The sequence below is a fragment of the Leptinotarsa decemlineata genome, unplaced genomic scaffold (assembly GCF_025532065.1).
Source record: "Leptinotarsa decemlineata unplaced genomic scaffold, Ldec_3_MD MMD2_tig00026336_RagTag_RagTag, whole genome shotgun sequence".
In the NCBI taxonomy this organism is placed as follows: Eukaryota; Metazoa; Arthropoda; class Insecta; order Coleoptera; family Chrysomelidae; genus Leptinotarsa; species Leptinotarsa decemlineata.
This window is the reverse complement of record NW_027412692.1, coordinates 2,625,335-2,647,915: the sequence shown is the minus strand read 5'-3', so window position 1 is coordinate 2,647,915 and position 22,581 is coordinate 2,625,335. Positions and strand designations below refer to the sequence as shown.

Below are 22,581 nucleotides of genomic sequence, written 5' to 3'. Positions count from 1 at the left end.
TATATCAACTAATGAATTCTATTTTCAGGAGTGACTATTTATACACCTACTTATATCCTCAATCAGTCTGAAGTCATCATTATGTTCGATAATGGAGCAGGAGTTCAAGTAATGGATAACCAGGGATTCATGACCGCGAGGGTGTATCTTCCTTGGTCATTTATCGTAAGTTATATAAAAGATATTAATGATAAAAATAATAACATAACAAAATAAGGATTTCAGACTAATTTTTCCAAATATGTGGCACGCAGTAATAAAATAACTTCAAACGGCTCCGCAAATTCTCTATTTCTAATTCACTTATCTGTATCTCTGTATCTGTAGAGTAGTCAGGGTGAGTGTAGACCCACATCACTAAGACCATATGTGACCCATTGTTCATCCTCCCGAGGAGTTGTCCTCCTAGGTCATCGTCCATCCTGTCCTTTTCAGGAAGGTGGACAGGTCACTAGGAGACATCTCCGTTATATTGGCAGGTGTAGGCCAAGACTCGCCAAACAAACACTCTCTTTGGCAACCTTGAGGTGTCTCACGGTGGTCTCCGTGAAGGTTTTGGAGGGTGCAGCGACATTACTGTCGTTTGCGCGGCTTCTTCGAACTTCTTGGGGTTCCCTCGGTGGAGGTGCACAAGTGAGAGAGCTTTCCTGCAGCCGGTTCCTTGATTCAAAGCGGAGCTCTTGGCGCCCACCGCAGGAAATGTCCTTGCCCTTGGAAGTGGAGTGGGGGGAAGGAGGGTGCACTTATAGTTTCTGCCACTCCTGCCTCCTTCGCTATCTTTCTCCTTTTGGCCTCGGCGCCGCAAATGCGCTCACGCCTTGGCTTTTGTATTATATCACGAGATGACCTTGCTATGTCCAGCCTCATTCCAAGCGGTAGATTGGGGAGGACATTTCTGTTCATCCCCAGCCACCGCCTTATATTGAGGTGAAAACTTCTGTCCAGCCTCGGGACAGGCTGTTTTTCTTGTTTCTGTTTTCGTGTTTGTTTCATTCATGTGTGTTCCCACGAGTAACAAGGGAAGAGTTGGTCACCTCTGGCAGAGCCCCGCATTATCAGAGGTAGGCTGATTATATTGAGGTTTCGCTCAGTTTCCCAAGGGGATCGTTCGTAACCGCATATCACCCTGCGGCCATTCAGCTGTCGGTTAGATTCCTTACACCTTAGCTTAGGTAGGCTGGTCCACGGTGGCATGTTTTGCAAAGGCTTTTGGGGAGTTTCAGATCCCCTTACTCTACTTATTTCTGCCACTGACCAGGAGTCCGGCGACTCCGTCCGTAAGGCCACATTGGCTTCCCGGACAGGGCCTCCAGTCCCCTATCCGCCACCTGGGGACGCGCCCGATAGGTAGCCCAACCCACGGGTAATTCACATATATTGATATGGTACTTTTCTTTATTTCAATTTTTCTAAAATTTCAACATCTTCTCTCGTCATATTCCTCAGGTAAGATATCATTAGTGTTCAGAAATCTGACTAAAGATCTGGAGTCAAACAAGATTCTACTCACAAACCTATTCGTGGTGGTCCCAGAAGTACCTCGCCCAACAAAAAAAAACACAAAAAGTAAAACAAAAACATATTTATTTTTCAACATAATCTCTTTGCAGCTCTATGCGCTTTTCCCAGCAACTTTCAATAAGTTCGATACTGTTTTTATAATAAGAACTGTCTTGTTTCCATTAACTGCCGACAGCTCTTCTTCATCGTTGGAAAATCTTTGACCACTGAGCCATTTTTTCAAGTTTGGGATCATGAAATAATCCGAGAAGGCTAAATCTGGTGAATAGGGTGCATGAGGTAACAATTCAATTTTTGGTTATTGCGATAATGAATTTTTGAGCTGGTGCATTGTCTTGATGAAACAACACTTTTTTTCTTAGCCAACTGTGGCCATTTTTGATTGATTTCTCCACTTGAACTTTGCAATAAGTTCGCAAAATACTTGTCGTTGGTAGTTTTACGTTTTTTAAGATAATCAATGAAATTTATCCCACGCGCATCTCAAAAAACCGATGTTACGGCCTTGCCTGCAGATGAAACGGTCTTTGCCTTCTTTGAAGCCAGTCTTCCTTTTTGAATCCACTGTTTTGATTATTCTTTTGCCTCGGGTGTGAAGTGATGAACCCATGTTTCATCCATGGTTATGAAACTCCGCAAGATTTTTGTTTTGTTGCTGTGGAACTTCGCTTAACACTCGATTGAAACATCTTCACGACACTGTTTCTGCTGAAGTGTGAACAAACGCGGCACTCATCTTGCACATAGCTTCCACATGTCCAAATTTTCAGATAATATACGATGTACCGCACTTCTTGAAAGTCTGCTAGCTCGCGCACTTTCAGTCGACGATCATTCAGTACCGCTTCGTAGATTTTCTTCACAGATTCTGGAGTTGTCACCTCATATAGTCGACCTCTGCCATTTTGGCAGCTCCTCGTTAAAACTCTGCTATCCAATATTTTACCATTGTAAACGAAGGAGCAGACTCACTCAGAGTAAAATCCATGAAACATATGCTTCATAGATTGTGTACTTTCTAATACAGTGATATTTTCCAAAAAACTACCGCCATCTCTAGATCAGGCTGAGTACTTCTGGGCCCACCCTCGTAGTTATTTCAATTATTCAAACATTCATTGCAACATGATGGAAAATAATGTTTTTGTTCACGATGTCCTATTTCACATAATTTTAAACTAACTTTCAGAATCCAAATTCAAGAGTTCATGTGAAATAGTTCAAAATTATTGAGGAACAAAAGTCACCTGTCAAAAATATTAATGATGACTGCCCTTGTTATGAGCAAAAATATTAATTTCTATCGACTGAACAGGAGTAGTGTATTTAGTTGCTATAAAACTCTAGAAAAGCTGTCCTTCAACGTTTTCATCCTTCATAAGCATTACATATGTGAAAAATCCATTCCTTATGTTGAAATAAAATCATGCAGTGAATTATCGATTGCTATAATTCGATTTTTTCTAAATACTGAAAGGGCTGATACTGATAATCATATCCATATTTTCTAGTCTGAAATATTTACTTGTTATTTCATTGTTAGTATTGATTTGTAAATTTCCCATTAATGAATTAATTGTATGTTGCTTGGGAAATGAATGGTTAATGGATCCATATTGATTCTATTTTCAATAGTGTGAGTTTCATACACTACAGCTTGCTCTATATGAAGAGTGATAAAGAAATTACATTCAATAGTGATATAAAAATATAGGCTTTCACGGCCGGAATCACGATTAGAGGAAACAAAATTAGGGCTGGTAATCAACGCTATCGAATCACCAAGGACAAAAGAGAGACTCTGACATCCGCAGCTGTTCACAGTATTCCCTGCTCATGTAGAACAGTTTACTTCGGAACTATCAAACGCAGCACAAACACTATAATACAAAAACTAGCGCAGTTACCGCCGTTGCAACCGGAGAAACTCGCAATCTCAGAACATGTTCTAAAAGAAACAGGCTAGGCCTGACTTCATAGTGAGGCCATTGAGGTATATAAGCATCCCAGCAATTTGAACAGAAATAAAGAAGGTATACGTGATAGCCATTGATCGAAAGAACCAGAAATGGACTAGAATATCAATCCGATCGACATCCTACCAGCAGCGTACCTGTCAGCAACGTGGACCCATCAGAACAACCCAGCAAAAGTTTGGACCAATCAAGAGTAAGCGTTTACATGGACAACTTCGTCACCACCACCATCACGCCCAACTCCATATCCGCCGCTATCTACACCATCAACCCCACCACCTTCTACAATTATAAATACAAGTGAACACAGAGCTCAGCGGCGAGTCGTTGTTGAGACTTCGGGATATAACCTTGATCCTCGCAGACCACGCACATACCACTGACGATGTCTGCCACAGTAGCCGACGAAACTTGTGGTATTTCAAGTTCCATTCGATCGCGGCCAACCAGCACGATTTTCGTTTCCTCTAATGCTAATGCAATAGTGAATTCGTCAATGAATGAATCAATAGTGGTTTCAGTCCGGCGAATGGAAATCTTTTTTATTTTTTTGGAAAAGGAAGGTTTTGGCTTTCTGTTTCTCTATCTTGATATAAAAAATGTGGGAATCTTCACGTCTCAAAGGGTACTTACATTATTTTCATTACAGAACAAAACTGTTGGTCTCTTTGGCAACTGGAGTTTCAATAAGGAAGATGACTTCACTCTTCCTGATGAGTCGAAGGCTGCCGTCGTGGATAATATCAATGATATGGAAAGGGTCTACAACGACTTTGGTTCCAAATGGATGGTGGACGACGTACTAGATCCGAAAAGAGGTAGATCCCTATTTTTCAGAGAATTCGGCAGATCATCGGCAACGTACAACAACAAAACTTTCAAACCGCAGTTCCTTATGTTACCTGAGGACATAATACCCGCAAACAGGTCGATACAGATACAGAGAACTTACGACATTTGTAGCACAAAAATGTACGAATGCTTCTACGATTATGCCATGACGCTCAACAGAGATCTTGCCCATTTTACTCAGAATTATAAAGCAACCATATATCAACTCAAAGAAACGACGAGGCAGAAGGTTGTTTCTTGCGGAGTTCTGGAAACACCGCGATTCGGTAGGAAGAGTACTTTTCTTTTTATACCTGGAACCAAAGTCACTTACGAGTGCAATCAAGACTTCGTATTGGTGGGAGATCCCAGAAGAGAATGTTTGGCAGATGGCACATGGAATGCTCCTGAATATGGCTACACCGAATGTTTACGTAAGTATTGAGTTTCATATTTTTGAAGAAAGAAATTGGTTTCTGGTGGAAGAATATTATATTAAAATAATGAGTTAACGGTTCACTCCACAGTATAGTTTTTTCCTGTCAAGATATCAAATCTTTGAAAAGTTGAGCAGAAACTGTTGGTATTTCAGCTGAATCTAGAGGTAGGAAAACGGTCATTTCTTCATTATCTGCCGCGTATCTACTAAGCAATTTCAATAAATCGAAATTAGACTCAAACCTATAATTTACCAAACTAACTTACAGATACCACATTATCTCACAGGACGTGTAATATATATCTTGAGTAAAAATAACCAACAAATATTATATATATTAATATTTATGGACTACATACTAGTTTTGGTTTCATACTATGTCAGCTAGAGGAATCCCAACTGACTATTGGTTAAGATTATGAGGAAAACAGTATTGGTAGGGGTGGCAATGGGCTATCCTCAAAGGAGGTGGAAGTTTTTATTGGTGGGGAATTTTATGATATATGAATTACTACATTTTCTGGATCATGATAGATATAAAATATGCAGCATAACCTGAACATTATAACAAGATGTACAACAGAAATTACAAGAATAGTAGCATTTTCCATTGAGGACTAAGATAAGAATAAACATGGCGTTTGAAACATCAAGATGAAGAGCTATGACTTAGGGGCTAAAACCAGACACGATATGCCGGACTCAACTGTTTTCGAAGGACAATCCTTAACGACGACATCTCATCTCAATTTGGGTCATTCTGTAACCTAAAGTAACTACATATCAATAATAAGTATCCATGTTGAGAGAAATATCGTCAGAAAAAAAATGATTTGTTCGAATATCAATTAATTTTGTTAGGATAGGGTTGAGTTCATAAGATTCCTTGGTGGAATAACTACTGTTTAATGTTTTCATGCCGGAATATTCTATTCGAAATTAAAAATTAAACATCTTTAGAACTTTCCCCGCATTGTCAACATTGCAGTGATCATCTACAGATTTGCTTTGAGGTATCAATCACTCCCCATCAGTGCAGGGTAGACAGTTTGCTGTTCGGGACTCGACTGAATTTATTGAAGCTCCACCAAATATACGAAACCTGCGTCTTAGAAAGAACTTTTTTCAACTTCAGTGGAGTAGTAACAGTTCCACCTAGTGAACAAAGTCTCTAAAGCGACTTAGTCGTGGTATTACCGAGAAAAGTAGTTGTTTCCATCAAACATGTGACAGTTTCACATCGATTCACATTCCCCAGAATGACTCTCGCGGGAAGAAGAGTAAATCGAAATTATTTTCTCGAAAGTCATTCAACACGGAATTTCTTGAAACTACCGATAAGAACATTGGACTCCAAAGAAATCGGATTGCTTTTGAAGCTGAAGTTGCCAAATAAAAATTGTTAGATCAAAGTTTCAAGCAGTTCTGTTCTAAACCTGTTGGAGGAACCTCCGTAACAGCGGACGAAATAAAGCAAATGCTAAATCTAGATCTAAATCACGAAGAAACCGTAGAACCAGTCAATCTTTCAAATGATGTGAGAAACCTAGATCTACTAAGAAATTCGTCACAAAAGAATAACTTGATGATACCAAGTATAGTCTATACGAAGTCAATCCGAACAGCTAAGTAAGGCTAATGTACCGGGTCTGAGAAATTTACTTTTTAATATCATATAAAACCTCCCCATTGAAACAATGATTAGATCCCGTAAATTATACCAATGCCATACAAAGAAACTGCCGACATTCGGTAACTATTTTGTTTTTATATTAGATTTGGTATATAGGTACTATAAAAACAACTCCATTTTTCAGATGAAATGTATGTCAATTTTTATCGACCTTCTTTGTGTATCCTTAACTTCCACAATCTTAACGTTTCGGAGGCGTTGATCTACCTTCGTCTTCAGAATTATACACAGTTTTTCCTTCATTGTTCATTAACTATTGTTGAACCTTTCTTGGAAAGTTTGTATTAATAGTTGATTTAAGTGATTTCTTGAGTCTCCCTCTTGGGTGGAAGAAATACTAAAAACCATTGAAATACTACATTTTTAGGAGAGATAAATTTTTGGAAAGAAAGGTTTTTTGGCCTTCTACTTCTCCATTTTGGTACAAAAATTTTGGAATCTTCCACATTTTTGTATCAAGATGGAAAAATATAAGGCCAAAAAACCTTTCTTTCCCAAAAACTTAAAATCATATTAGTGCATAGTAAATACACTATTAGGGGTTTTTTATTTGACGTAAGCTTTCTAAAAGAGGTTAGGTTAGGTCCGAAGTGAGTGGGTCTATTCGACCCTCCGCCACAACACGCAATGGTTCATTGTGGCTCACACCTATTCACACTCGATCAAATAAACTCAGCTTTTTAACGAAGCCGATTAATTTGTATGGTGAGTGGTCTTTCAGGTCAGATGATAAGAGTACGGCTCTGTCAAACTCTTAAAACCTAATTCGGTCCCCAGCAGGGCAGGAACAAATGAAATGATCTGCTGTTTCATCGTTAATGAGGTAGTCGGTGCACCTTGATACCCGCGAAAAGCTTCCGATATAAGGTTTTTGCACGTCAGCTACAACTAATGATGCTTTAGATTCAACCGTGCAGGGCTTTTTCGCCTCTGGTTTTGGTGAATCATCACTTGAGCGCAAACGTTTGCTAACCTGCTCATGGGGGGGTTTGTTCTTCCACCTGAGACAGATTCTGCGTACGCCCCTCAAGAATCTGATGCAAGGCGGTTTCATAAGGTACCCCGCTCTTGAGGAGCGTTTCCTGGCTGCATCACCAAACCTTTTTTTTTAGGTTCAGTTATTGGATCAGGAGTTGGAAACTTAAGAAGCTCTCGCTCCTGATCTAAATTTACAGGGAGGTCAGTTGGAGTCGTAAGCTCGACACCCATGTCCTCTGTAGACTCAGCGTCAGAAAGAATTAAGTTTACTCTATCCATAAAAGTCCACGAGTAGCTAGGGAAAGAAGGTCAATCACGGCAGAGCCCTGCATTACCGTGACAAGGCGATGCTACGACGAGAGGGCGCCCGGTATCTCGAAGGTTCCGTAGAGACAGCTGATAGGCTCAGTGTCATTCATCCTCTCGGCACGGATACACACACCTTAGAATTAAGCCATCGTTGGGATGCCATTCAGTTAAGGAATAACAGAACCACAAGTGTTTCTGTCATTCCCGTATCCAGCGGGGCTATGTGGAAGCAGGCATCCGATGGCCGGTTTGCTCAACCCCCACATCCCAAGCCAATGCACTCGCCAAAAGCAGCACGCCCAGTGGTTCAGGCAGTGAAAGATGAACAACGACAGCCAACCCGCCTTTTAATAGAAGCCACATTGACAATAAATAGGACTGGAAAACGGATTATGACCGAAATCAAAATATTTATTTTCATTTACGACTTCAGATATTGACTAATATAATACCAATACCAATATAATTTTGAAAAACCAAATGAACAACTGCTATTCATTACAGTTACTAACTAACTAATTATTTCTTTCACTTAGGTCAACAAGAATATTCTTCCCGAACCGCCATGATCACTTGGTCCATAATCCTTGCAGTTCTTATACCATTAATCCTATTGATACTTTTCGCGGGATACAAAGTGTATCAAAAAATCAAAGGCGACTCATGGGAGGACAACGATTCAACTAAACCTAAAAAATTGCAAGCCTTCAATCGGGCACTCAGTCCATACCAAGATGAAGAAGACGACGATGATGACGACTATGTTCCCAATCCCAGTGACAAGTCAGAAAATGATTCGGGATCTATAAAAAAAAGGAGGATTAGTTATGACAAGTCGTACAGAACCCACGAACCTTTGAAAGGTCGTCCGGAGGTAGACTTCGAGAATAAGCCTTGGGATCCTAACTATGTTCCTGGATATGAAGACATACGAAAGCCTGATAAAACTCCTAGTGTTCCTGTTAGTCCGACAAATAGTTCGCTCTACAACGAACCTTATAAAGCTCCAACGAGTCAGTTTGATTTTTCTCAAAATCAAAGCCCCGATATAATACAGACAGGTAATAAACCTGCATTGGATTATGGCTCTGACGAATACGCTAAAGTTAAGAAACCTGACAAAACTCGATTTAGTAGTCAAAGCAGTATTGTCACAGATGTTTAACAGTTGATCGGGAAGACACAAACTGAAGACAGAAGCTTCGGATTTTTCCTCGACGCTGTCTCAGATTGCTGATTTGACAGAAAAGGTGGAGTGATTCCATTTCAAGAACATTTTTCAATTGCAATTTATCTCTAGCATGTGGATAGTTTTTCAATTCATTACTTCATGTTGTGTGGAATATTTATTGTCATTGTACATTTTTAGAAATAAAAATAATCTTAACAGATTAACAAAGGCATTTCACATGCTAGGGACGTAATGAATTCAATGGATTTGGTATGAGAACTGAAAGGTTTATCTTTATCCCTACCATGTGAAATGGCCATTCTATGTTATTATTTTACCTCTTCATTATTAATATGAATATAAGTCTGAAAGGCAGAACTTTAACTTTTAAAACATCTGGATATTGACCAATTCATGGTCTTCGAGAACTGTAAATACGATGAGATGAGAAGTAATAACGTACGTAAGAATTTCAGAAAATACTGTTTTTTTTTACGAGTAGGTAGACAAATCTGCGACTCCAAAAAATTGTTTTCCAGAAACCGTGTAAAATAACAAATCAATGTAACATATTTCTTTATTATATTTCTTTGAATATTTGTGATATTTTCTTGACACCAAGAAATAATTAATTTTGATATGGATGATAATTTAAATAGTATCTGATGAATGCAGATTGAAATATTTGTAAGGTAAAAAAAACAAAATCACTAAGATGCTAACATGGACTGATAACTCATAGGTCAACAAGAATATTCTCAGCGCCAATCAGCCATTGCCTCTGGAGCCGTTCTCGCAATAATTATTCCACTAGTTCTATTATTTGTATATCTGGCTTATATGTTCCTCAAGAAGAAACAGAAAGAACGAGACGAAGAAAATTTACAAACGCAAGCGTACGAGCAACAGAAAAGGTAAGACTAAACGTCTAGAATAAGTTATATTGGTATATTAAGACACTATATTTTACTTTGAAGAGGAGTTATTATATCAAAATTCAGCAAATCAATATCTACTTTCACTTCGTGACGCATTACATGCAAAAAAAGAATGTCACGTCTAATCCCGCGATCAACTTATAATGATTATAAATTATAAATCTCTCATGACACTATTTTTGTCAAATATCACTTTTATCAGTTATCTCTCTGTCCCAACGTGTTTGGCTTTTGCTTCTTTTCAGGCGCATTAAGTCCAACTTTTATCAGTCAACCATATTTCAATCAGGCTCACGGAAAGATTTTTTTCTGAACAGAATAATTTTTCATTCAATCAAAAAACACGGTTGAAGTATTTGAACCACTTTCGCGTCCCATCAACTGTACAACTTGTCAAATCTAGGAAGCGACTTGTAACATATCACCACCTGCGTAGGTACACTACTGACAAACTGACGGAGAACGATTAGGATAGAAAAGGATGAAATCTACTTAGCGACTTGGTGCGTCTATTTGGGTTTTAAAGTGGCCTGAGAGTACACTCCTCGCCGCAAGTAGCAACGAGGGTTGATGGTGTTTGAATTGATGATCAATTATTAGTTTAGATATATAGTACACAATGCGGAATTTACGTTATTGAATTTAAATGACTTTGTTTTCAAGCAGTCTGTATTGCTTTTAATTTCGGGTTGAATAAGGGAAGGTAGAAAGACTTATTCTAGAAATGTAATTTATCTGGGTTATCTGGGTGAAATTTCAAAATAAAAATTTCTTGGAAAACATTATAGTCATTCAGATGGATGAATCGAAACAAAAATATAATTAAGGTTATGATCAAAAAATTGCAAAGGTTCAACTCCAGATCGGAATCGCTTGTAGAGTTATCACTATCCTCACTGGTACTATCGTTGTCACTATCAGCTTGAATATTTATAATAATTTTGTCTATTGTGAAATCAAGAGCAAGTTCCTTCGAAGCATAAAATTCTATATACCTAACTTAACTACAATTATGACTTATCCAATGTACACAATATGTAGCAAAAAGGATCAATAAAATATATCTATATATCTATTCGAAACATTTAGCGTGTTCGCAATGTTTTTTCCACTGCTCTTGAGAAAACGAAGTGAAGAATTCGTCACATAAACTTTCAACATATTTAAAATTGAAGTCCACATTTTTATCAGCCACATATTGTTTCAATGATGCCCATACTGATCATATTGGATTCAAATCTGGATGATAAGGAGGTAATCTGAGTACAGTATGTCCATGATTTTCCATAATCCTGTGAATTTCATACAACTTGAGTCGTGGTTTATGAATTTCAATAATGGAATAGAGATCAATTTTCAGCATGCATATCATCCGTGAAATGAATGTTCCGTCGTCTTAACCATTCTCTCATCATCTCATCTGTCGAGGACATGTTTGGGCACTTCACATACTGAACATTGTAGTATGGGGCATTGTGTATAACCAAAACGCATTTTTCCGGAACAACATTTAACAAAAACAACATCATTTCTTGCAACCACTTTTTGTAATTGTCGTAATTCATTTCGCTATATACTCGCCCGATTTTGTGTTGGATTTGAATTTTACATATGAATTTTTCACAAATCCATTTTCTCCTCCTGCATTCATAAGTCCCTGCCTTTCTGAAATTGGTGCAAGTAATCCTCCATTCAAATCATCATTCCAACTCTTCTCATGTGTATGAGAAGCATGGATATATGTTTCATCCATATAAATTATTGTTCGACCTTCTTTACGCTATTTCTTCATGTCTCTGAGAAAATTTCTTCGCAACTGGTGAATCGCCGGTTTCCCCAAGAGCAATCTCCTATTTTTTCCGTTTTTCTCCATCTGAACCCTATTTCTTTCATTACTTTCCTCAAAGACTCATAAGATCTTTTATAACCATTTTCGTCAACGATTTTTTATGTATGCGGCGTAAGGTGGACATTTTTTCTCAGTATGTAACAATTGATAATATATCGACAAAGAAGGCCTTTGCCGAAATCATCAAAATCTGATTTTGATGCTTTTTTATGCCTTTTTTCATAAGGCGCTGAAATAGAGGATGCCTCACCATTTTCAATTGTTTTCAATTCACGAGCTATTCTTTTAGTGCTACCCAAACTTACTCCTGCCGCTTTTGTACAACGCTCTTGAACTTTTTTCAGGTCCATGATTATGCCATTATCAGCTTCTCGTTACATAAAAAAAAATACATTAACAATCACTTCTCTCGCTTGACCATACAAAGTTTTTCATTTCAATTTCAATTCGGATGACTTTTCCTTAGAGCACAGACTTTTGTCGCGTACTATACTTCACTGAAGTGGACACTACAAGATGGTCGATCGTCTTTACGGGTTTTCTACCACACGCATCTTAGGAGAGGTCGAAAGCCGAGACCACAGAATATCGAAACTACCGAGACTTTGAAGTCGCTTCCTAGATTTGGCAAGATGTACAAATATTTATTTTGTTCACATAAAGCTGTGAAAAAACTTTGCCAAAATGTCTGCCACCTGCAATTCTTGCAAGACGCAGTGATATTTGAGTTCTAGTTATAGGAGTTAAAAAACGAAATTTTACAAAATGTCATTTATTTATGGAATTTCATCAGCAGAATTGGTAAAATTATCATCGAAATTAAAGAAAATCATGACTGTTATTGATGATTTCGTTTTCTTAAATCTTTTTTCTTTGATCAATTATCTTTTCATTGACTTGGGCTTAATTCTAAAGTTTTGTTTTTGAATAACAATTTTCTATCTGCTTTTTATATTTTTCATGAATCGATATAACAAACGATAGGTACTTGCTTTACTCGCAATATTCAATTTCTTCGAATAAAAATTCCAAAAATAAAAATGCTGAATATTACCTAATTTGTCAAAAAATCACAACTCCAACATAAGAAGACCTCGAATAGAGATCCTAATAAAAGCAAAACTATTGAAATTTTTTTGAAATGAAGCAATATACAAAGTTATAATACTCTTTGGATTTTGAATAAAAAATGGCTAACGGTAACAAGAACAGCCGACCAAGTATCTCAATCGAATAATAATAATAATAAACTTTATTTGATCAATATACAAAATTTACAATGGAATTAATATTAATACAAGTTAATTGTTAAATAAAGAGGGAGAATCCCCATTGAAGGTAGAACCTTGTACATGGGCATGAGGGGTTTATTATAGGTATTCGTTAATCGAGTTGAGAATTGAGAGACCAAAAATATAATCTAATAACTAGTTAATACAATCAAAAAACTCCTCTTATAGATTCGAACTGTCAAATTGATGTTTTAGTGCTAGTTTTAGAACTTATATTAGGTATAAAAGCAATTAAATTGCAATAACACTGAAAAATGGCAGTAACGAATTGTCTATGATGCAAAGTCAATTCATTTCAATCATTTGGTTATTCCTATCACAAACTTCTTTGCATTGAAATCGGCAAAAATCAGAATAATTTCATCCAACTTCATCGTCAAATAACACCTCTGTCTTATGATATATGATTTTGAGGCAAATTCTGAGGAAATCTAAAGCAAATGAACTTTAAACGTTCAAGCCAGTCTCTATATACCTACACAGTAGGTTTAATGGACTGACGCCTATCAGAAAACAACTACTCCCCTGGCTAATACCACGAAGGGCGTTGGATTATATCCGATAGGCGTCAGTGCAGGAATCTTCACAGAAAATTTCCTGCACATGCAATTGGCAATACAACTGAAAGAGTCGACCTTCAATTATGGAACGGTCATAGAGACTGGCTTGAACGTTTGATGTTCATTTGCTTTAGATTTGTTGACTGCCAGTCTTCAAGCATAGCCCACTGACTAATAAGAAAGTTTTTCTTCCTTATTCAGAGGAATCGGGCAAATTACGGATATGCAGTTGTTAGTACCTCGTCCACTAGATGCAGTGACATTTTGTGATGTTCGCTCCAACTTTGGAAGAGGAATGAAATACTCTGAAAGAATTCCGATTTTCAATATCATTGACTTTAGGTCGATGATGGTCACTATCTTACACTGATGAGTGGCTAATAAGCCCGAAACCGGTCTGCAAGTGTGTTCGTTCCATAATTGAAGGTCGACTCTTTCAGTTGTATTGCCAATTGCATAAGCAGGAAATTTTCTGTGAAGGTTCCTGCACTGACGCCTGTCGGATATAATCCAACGCCCTTCGTGGTATTAGCCAGGGGAGTAGTTGTTTTCTGATAGGCGTCAGTCCATTAAACCTACTGTGTAGGTATATAGAGACTGGCTTGAACGCTTAAAGATTTGCTTTAGATTTGTTGACTGCCAGTGTTCAAGCATAGCCCACTGACTAATAAGAAAAAAATTCTGAGGAGTGAGAATTTGCCTCATTTAGCTTTTCCAACACTTTTTACCATATCAGTTGAATTGCTCAAGGAATAAGCTTTTTTTTTTAATAGAATTGGCGAAACGTTTGATTTTCTTCTGAACTTTCGTATAAATCAAGCAATTTTTTTTTATTTCCAAATCCACAACAGTTTTGTGAATGTTGTCCTCTATTCAATTATTCTGGTTAAAAAAAAATCAAGCTTATCATTCTCTAATTGTTCATTAGAGATTTTCTGTTGAATATTTTTTTCTCTTCAAGACAAGCTCAGGAAGCTGCTGCTAGAAAATTAACTGCTGCCGAAGAGTACAACTCAGATGAAGACGATAATAACAGCAACGTTACGAGCACAGCAAAAGAAACAACAGTGTATTAGTATTAGATATGGTAACACTTTTACGATATTATTATTTTGGTTGGCATACTTCTCAGATAAACAGTCCAAATTATTATTTGTAACAAGAACTATTTGAATTTCGAAGTTTCCTTTGAAGATCCCAAGTTGCTTATTATCCTAAATTTTTGCAAAATGTCAAAATCGTACTATTCCATCAGTTGTATATTTTATTTTTCTGAGATAGTTAGGCCAACAGGTATCTAAAGGAGTGAATAACAGATTTTTCATATTTTCCAGTTTTATCTGATTCAATAATGCACTATGGGTTTTTTCTGTTAATAGTTTTTATAACACCTCTGTTGCAAAATACATATTAGGTAATATAAATATACGTAATTAAGTCGTAATTAAGTATTATAACAAAATGGCGTTCTCTATTATTTAAATTGTAATTAGATATATATTTTTTATATTCATAATCACTTTTGCATGTAAAGTAGGAGTCCAATTTTCTGTACTTCAACCATCACTATCGCTACTTACCCCGATCACTTTTTGGATGCACATTTCATGCACATTTTTGCACATTGTTTGCACAGTAAGTTCACTATGCAAACAATGTGCGAAGACTATGCGGGAGGACATGTTTATGCAGTAATTTTGTATATATGTGAGTAGGTATATACCTACTATTTTCATCATACTCTGGTCCTACTTTTCTTATTTACAGTGATAAGATGATGTTTGAAATCTTGAATTAGGTACAATGAATTCATTTTTGTCAGTTATTTGAAACATTTTCGGATATTTTAATAAGACTGTGTTTTATCAAAGTTCAGTTTGATTGTCCAAATACTAGTAGATCATTAGAGTCCTACTGTAGTTTTAGCATTTTAATAAAGTAATTCAATATTAATATACAAGTAATCTTGCACTTCTGCTAACTCAAAATTTTGCAAAATTATTCACTCGAATCAGTATTCACACGTTTCTCTTTCAGAAATAACCAAAATATTTCACCCCATACACAAATTTCACTAAACCTAATGAAAATATATATTCTCCAATAAATTTTTTGAAAACTGGGTTACTGGGTGTTTCAATGGCCCACTTCGTTTTAGAGGTAAGTATTTTTTGTAGGTATATGAAGTTATAAATTTCACATTTGTTCCAAAGTGAAGTGAAACCAGCCTGGAAGGCGGTTACCTATCTGTGAAATTTAAAACAATCAAATATTTTTATATTGTCATTATCGTAATTCCATCGATATAATTGAAGCAAAAAGTGTATATGTGATAGCAGAAAAATACAATGGAAAAAAATATGAATTCATTATGTTAGAAAATATCCCGTCAAATAATATTTTTGTTTGAATTTTTGATTGATTTGTGGGAAAGAAAGATTTTGGCTTTCTGCTTCTTCATTTTTAGAAAAAATATGGGAATTTTCCAATGAAAGAAAAAAAGCAATTGCTTTCTGAATGAACTCTTTAGAAAGATGTGTAGATCATCCTCAGTGATGGACATCGATGTTTCGGAATAAGACACTTGTCTTATTGTCTCTTCAGCACCAATCTGGACAATACTACACAATAAAGCACTCAATCGATTCATAAAATTACGAACTCATGTTACGAATGGAAGACATAGAAGCTCAAATTTATTCTCATTCATCAGTAGTGGATTCCATGAACCTTGAATTATCACAGAAATGTAGGTGTTGTTAACCTTTGATAGCGTAATTAGATGTATATTAGATTATTTCCTGTTTCATATCCTTTTTCTCGGCTTCCCTGAAACATTTCGTGTTTCTGTTTTCTAGTAAAGACCTCTTTTGTCTGAGTAGATAATGAACTGAATAAGAACTAAAATGAACCATATAAGAAAATAAAATCAAATGGAGCATATGTATTGAGTTGCATAGAATAATCAGAATATTCCTGGTGTAATCAACTTGGACCCCTTTTTCATATAAAATATTTTCTCAAAAACTCGCGACCTATGAATTAAATATCTGAACAAAATACGCACGACAGATTTCGATTCTTGCACCATCTATCAACATATTTACAAAGTTGAGTCAATCTAATTTATCACTTCGAGAGTTATTGACAAAACAAAAGTGAATCGGTAAACACTAGGATTTCTATGCGTCTTTTTTAGTTGGCTTGTTGGCTACTGTGTCCGTTGTCATTTCAAATATTCACAACGTTACTTCAACCACAGAATATCAGAACTACTAGTTCCGATATTTTGTGCTTCCACTAAATATGAAGAAAACTAAATAGAAAATTGAAACAATAGAAACATCAAATATGAAAATTTCACAATATGAAAAGGGATCTAGAGATTTCTCCTCTTCCGTACCACAGGAGCCAAGATCCAACTGCTCCAATGCATTCGTAAGATTTTCGCTAGCCAAATTGGCATTATCAGTAGACATTCATTTGATATAAGTGACGAAAAAACACCACTAATTTAATTTTGTTGAAGTATGCTGAAACATAGTTTCACGGGACATCATCTATCAACTCACACTTCCGATGAGGCCAAGAAACCGTTCAGAAATTATTTCGTAAGTAAAATTATCTGTCAGTTTTTCAAAATTGAGGTTAACAATTGATAACATTCACATAAAACTGATCGAATATATTTCTGGCGTTTTATGATTGGCTATAGACAAGTCTAAGGGCTATACCACAGCATAGAAGTAAACACTATGTACGGTGGCTATACTGATATTTGGCAGATAATATAAAGAAGAAGACTGCAAATAATGGACGCATTGGGTTGGCATTGTTGAGTATTGTAACGTAGTAACAACACATTTGCATTCACTTAATTCAACGATGTGAAATTTAGAGTTTTTCAATCACAATAATGGTCAATTTACGTCTATTTTATATGGCATGTCAAATATGAGTGTCTGAAACTGACTGAATAACGGTCAATCGACTATTTTCAGGTCAATATGATTTCATCTACATGTACATGTATTGGTCAGGTAATGGAAAGGAATGGAATCGAATCTCCGTCAAGAAGATGACAATTTACATTTTACTGTCAAAACACATGGAACATGGAGCACGAAATACATGATACAACATACAACAGTTATAGGCGTTTTATGACTGATATTCAAATGGAATACGTATAATTTCTGTGAATATATTAGAAGGACTTTAAATTTCACAACGTTCAATGAAATGTATTTGAAGTACATATATTTCTCTACATTTCACCGAGTTATTATAGTTGTTGTTTGCTCCATTGTATTCATTATAATCCATTTCAATGAGAATTTTCTCTGCAGCACATATACTTTTTCTGAGTTGTCTACTCTGTGTAATTGTCATTCGTGGCAGCTGTCATATGTTGTTGAAGTACATGTTGTTCATATTTGAAAATAATATTTTCAATATCCAGTCGAAGTAACGGGGTGAAAAATGTCATATAAAGAAAGTAAATAGCCAACTTGAATTTTATGAGGTTGGCAACTTGTGCAGCTCCATCGTATTGTATCTTAGTTTACGTTTTCTTCAATGCAAAAAATAATATTCCTCACCTCACTTATTTGCATTATCTTATCTTGCATTATCATAAACTAAGAGCTTTACATGAAATGCAATTTGGCAATTTGAAACAGGAAGCATGTCGCATATTTACACATAATTTCTCATAAATGCGTTTCACTTGATATGCAGGATGTGATAAATGCATGAAAAATTCCCAATAGTTCAGAAAATGTGGCCCAAACACAGAATTGAAACCCAGAGACCATCAAAGGATTTTTTGACATTGACAGCAAATTGAATTTGGCGGGCGGATGTCGTCATTTATGTTCAGGTTTTGCAAAAGTGAGTCGTTAATATACTTAATGATTTGAAATTATCACTATTTTGATAATATTGAATTGCAGTATTTTCTTTCCTTCAGAATATTTTTGATACCTATGACAGATACTGATGCAAAATATAATGAAATTGACAATTAAGTTACTCAACGATCAATACCGTACACCACTTCCGACGGTCAAATCCAATTGTTCACACTCCACATACACTCGCTCTGTGCTGTCAGTGCCCTTACAAACAACAGCTAGTAAGTGAAATTTGCATTGCATTTCAGTAACTCGCTAAGTGATCTAGTGTTAAGTTTTTTCTTTAACTTTATATTCATTCCAAATTAAGTGGTAAGTCAGAATTCTCATTTCACTACAGTTTTATTTCTAATTGTTCAATTAATATCGAAGTTCGAGTTGAATGGAGATTCATCTATTATGCGTCATGTTTTTAGTGAAGCTCGTATTTTCCATTCAAGATATATCTCCCTTTATATACTTGAGAAGATGCGTTAAACGTGATTAAATTAAGACTGAACTTTGGTACTATGCGAATTTTTACAGATTTCTTGGCAACATTTTCGTAAAAAACTGTTTAAACATAATTGGATATTCCTGGATTACAATACTTTCTTTGTGAAATGTTTCTCGATTGGTAAGAGCTTTGTTTAATACTTTTTAACGTGTAGTTATACTTTGGGCATCCAATATCAGAACTACAAATTTGTGATTGATTGTTTTTGTGTTTTATCAGTATTCTGAGGACAAACATCTAATGTAGACATATAAAGGTATTCTTCATTGTTCATACATCTTCCACATTCTTTGGTAAGTAAAAAGGACCTTGAATGTGGTCGCTAGATTTACGGTTTTCTGCTTCATCCGGTCAGCGACCTAAGCAGTCTGTCTCTGCCTTCCTCCTCTGTTTAGTGTCCAAAAGTTCCTATAGAAAGAAATAGAAATGTCTCATACCTGCGAATGAATAATTCCTCGAACTTCATTGTTCTGTTTTTGTTTGTTCATCGATTTTGTCTCGAGAAAACATTTAGTCAGACTACCGAAAATATCATGAATCATCAAGTTTTATTTTGTCAGGAGATTACTTACTGAATGGATATTGGAAATTAATGAGTGAATTATTAAGTTACTCTGTTGTAAGGAAGGATTGGGATTGGGAAGGATCTATAAAGTAGATTTTTCCCCAAACTTGAGCTCACCCAAGTAATTATCTATAAGCAATGAAATTATCAAGTTACCAAACTGTATTAAAATACAATAATTCATGCTGCATTCATACTCGAACATTATCTGGTGAATTAATCGTTGGAAACCAAATAAAATTGGCATAGTGTGAAAATCAAAATACACATGAACAAAAAACAGTGCATAATTTAGTTCCCATATTTCCAAACTAGATCAAAAGAAAACATGTACAAATATCTTTTCTGATATGTGCTCCCAAATATTGTGGATTTCATTCACCTATTGATCACTTTTTAAATATGCATACTTTGTTGAGAATATTATCCATATAAGGGGTGAAAATAGTTTTGAAGTTGTGAACAAATTTAAATTACAAGTTTGGGAGATTGTGCATTTTAGTGAAATATAGTCTTGAAATTAACAGTGAATATTGTTAACAACAATAGATGGAGTAGTTGTTATTTACTTCAGGTGTAGGTTGAACATGCAGGTTACTGCATTTAACTTAAATTTATTTTTCTGCATCAATATTTCTTTTACCGATTTATTCCTCGGACAGGACCTAACGGGGCACACTTCGGGGAACACCCGAAGTGTTGAAATAGGGTCAGCAAGTGATGAGATCTCAAATTTCAGAAAATTTAAAAAACCTTTGGCAAGACTGAATGATTTATTGTCAGTTCCGCACATAGTTTTGCTTGTTGATTTTGTAAGATAATCCAGATAGTTCAGAAATTGATTCTAGGAGTAACTATGCCAGAATCGTTGACAAATGAATCAGTTTATATTCCGGTACCTACTACCCAGAAATATTTGTTAAAAAAAAGGCACTGGTACAAATTCTTCTAATTCTTCTTCCAATTAGATATTGAGTGAATAAATGTAAAGAAGAGAAAATTGTAACATGATGAAATGTCAGTTAAGTGAAAGTTTTTTCAGAAAATTAATAACCAGAACGTTTCTGAATGAAAAGTTTTGAAAGTTACTGAAAGAAGGCTTCATTGAAGAATAAGGATATCTGTGAATGAAGAGGTGTCTTCTACATAACCAAAACAATAAAATTCAATAATAATTTCATTGATTCGGTAATGTTCAACCTTTTACACGAATCCATTGGAATCAGTCATTATTTTATATTTTCCTTTCTTTAGTCTAATAATCAAAAGCTACTGGTCAGCTCGAAAATATTTTAAATATACCTACTCACAGAAATGATTTTTTCAAATGATTATTCAGTTTCTTTTCTGGGAGGGAAATATTTGGTAACTAAACTCTTTGAGAACTCCCTCTACAAGCTGCCTGATAGTATTATTTCAAAAGCAGTTTAGATGGTATAATTTTTTTAAATTAATGTACTAATACTAAATTACCAATGAAAAATCAAAGAATAAGTCATATAGCAGTGGTGATGAAATTGAAAACTTTCTGAGTGACAAATATTTTTACTTCTTGTTACATATCTTTGTGTACAAATTTTGTCCATTCTTATTTATTTCTTGTCAATATCTTTGCCCCTGTCCATGTTATTCCTTTAGTTCCTATACCATAATTCCAAAATAACGATTTGGTGTTGGGAAAAAAACTCCAGTAATATTTATTTAAACAGATGAGGAAAAATGATGATGAAATATATAGAATCATAACCTTGAAAATAATGTTTTCGTTTTAATGCAATAATATTTCTGAGAATCTAGTGTCTACTATTATGGAATTGGACTATATTCATTTTTGCTTTCCTGGTCTTCTTCACCTGTCTTGGATTTGCCATTTTTTGTAAACGTCCCCAACAACTAAGTTGCCTTGTTTCGATAAAATCCATCACTGATTTAATTTTTTCCCTAATTTCTTCATTTCTCATTCATTTTTCTTCATTTATCTCTTTTCGTGACCTATAACGCTTCTGAGATTCTTCATTTCTACCGCCTGTATTCTTTTCTTCTGTTATTCTGTGAGTACCCAGGACTCGCAACCGAATGTTAGGACAGATCTGTATATTGATTTTAATATATCAATGTTTTTTTACTAAATATTTCATTTTTGTTTATACATTTTTTGTGTATTGCGGAATACAGCTTCATTGTTTTCCCCATTCAGTTATTGATTTCATTTTTTTAATACTTTTATATATAATGAACAGTACCTACACTGTCAACTTCAAAAGCTCCTGCCGAGATGTCTACCCTTTGTAGATTTCTGTATCCAACATGTAGTTTTTTTATTTTGTTCAAACACTTATTATTTCAACTATATAATGCTGGATATAATTCTCCACTGTCTCGATCCCTCCTGTCTTGATAAAGTTTCATATTTTCCTTTGTTACTTATGACACAGTTAATGTTATCTTGGTAATTGAGTGTTATTATTTTTATTCCTCTTTTCTCCCGTATATTCCATAATTTTTGTCTGTAAAGGTCTATAAAGGCTATGCATATTTTCTTTTTTTGCTGTTAGTATTTTTCTAATATCTGTTTTACTGTAAATGTGTGGTCATGCGTACTTCTTCCTTTTCTATAACTACTTTACGATTCTTCCGGTGTGTTTTCTATATTGGCATAATTCTTTTGAACATTGACAATCTTTTGGTATTTTTTGTACCTTTCACATTGTGTTGTTTACTCTGTTCCATTTCTTTAATCATTTCAGTTTTTATTTTAACATAGATTGGTGCTTTCCCGATCTTCAAGTTTCTTATAATTTCTTGTAGTTCTTGCAGAGATATTTATTTTCATCATCTCTATATCTTCTTTCAGCTCTCTACAAAATGAGTATTTTCTTTACAATTCTTTTCCATTTTTCCAACAAATTCTTACCATTAATTTTGTTTTTCAGCTGTGTCTAGTTGTTAGACTATCTTTCGTCACAAATAACTATGGCACATTCGGTATGGGTTTCATGTGTCTTATTATTTATAATCAAGTTGTATTTCTTGCATAGAGCAGTTTT

The 22,581-nt window shown here is 35.3% G+C and overlaps 2 protein-coding genes across 4 annotated transcripts in view; both read left to right on the top strand.

Moving 5' to 3' along the window:
- mesh (sushi domain containing 2 mesh) overlaps positions 1 to 15,677 on the top strand; it is a 33,406-nt gene extending 17,729 nt beyond the window's left edge. For 2 of the 3 annotated variants that reach the window (XM_023158561.2, XM_023158552.2), the window contains 3 exons: positions 29 to 165; positions 4,147 to 4,762; positions 8,284 to 9,138. In XM_023158561.2, coding sequence (XP_023014329.2) covers positions 29 to 165; positions 4,147 to 4,762; positions 8,284 to 8,912 — 1,382 coding nt within the window. In that variant the 3' untranslated portion in view covers positions 8,913 to 9,138. Of the gene's footprint in view, positions 1 to 28; positions 166 to 4,146; positions 4,763 to 8,283; positions 9,139 to 9,660; positions 9,833 to 14,518 lie in introns of those variants that run through there. The other variant, XM_023158568.2, reaches the window with a different exon arrangement.
- A 2,953-nt stretch (positions 15,678 to 18,630) lies between these two features.
- The window catches only part of NAT1 (N-acetyltransferase 1), a 52,763-nt gene continuing 48,812 nt past the window's right edge, over positions 18,631 to 22,581 (top strand). Inside the window, exon 1 of the mRNA XM_074183301.1 lies at positions 18,631 to 18,785. The gene's annotated coding sequence lies outside the window, so the exon portion shown is untranslated. The remainder of the gene's footprint in view (positions 18,786 to 22,581) is intronic.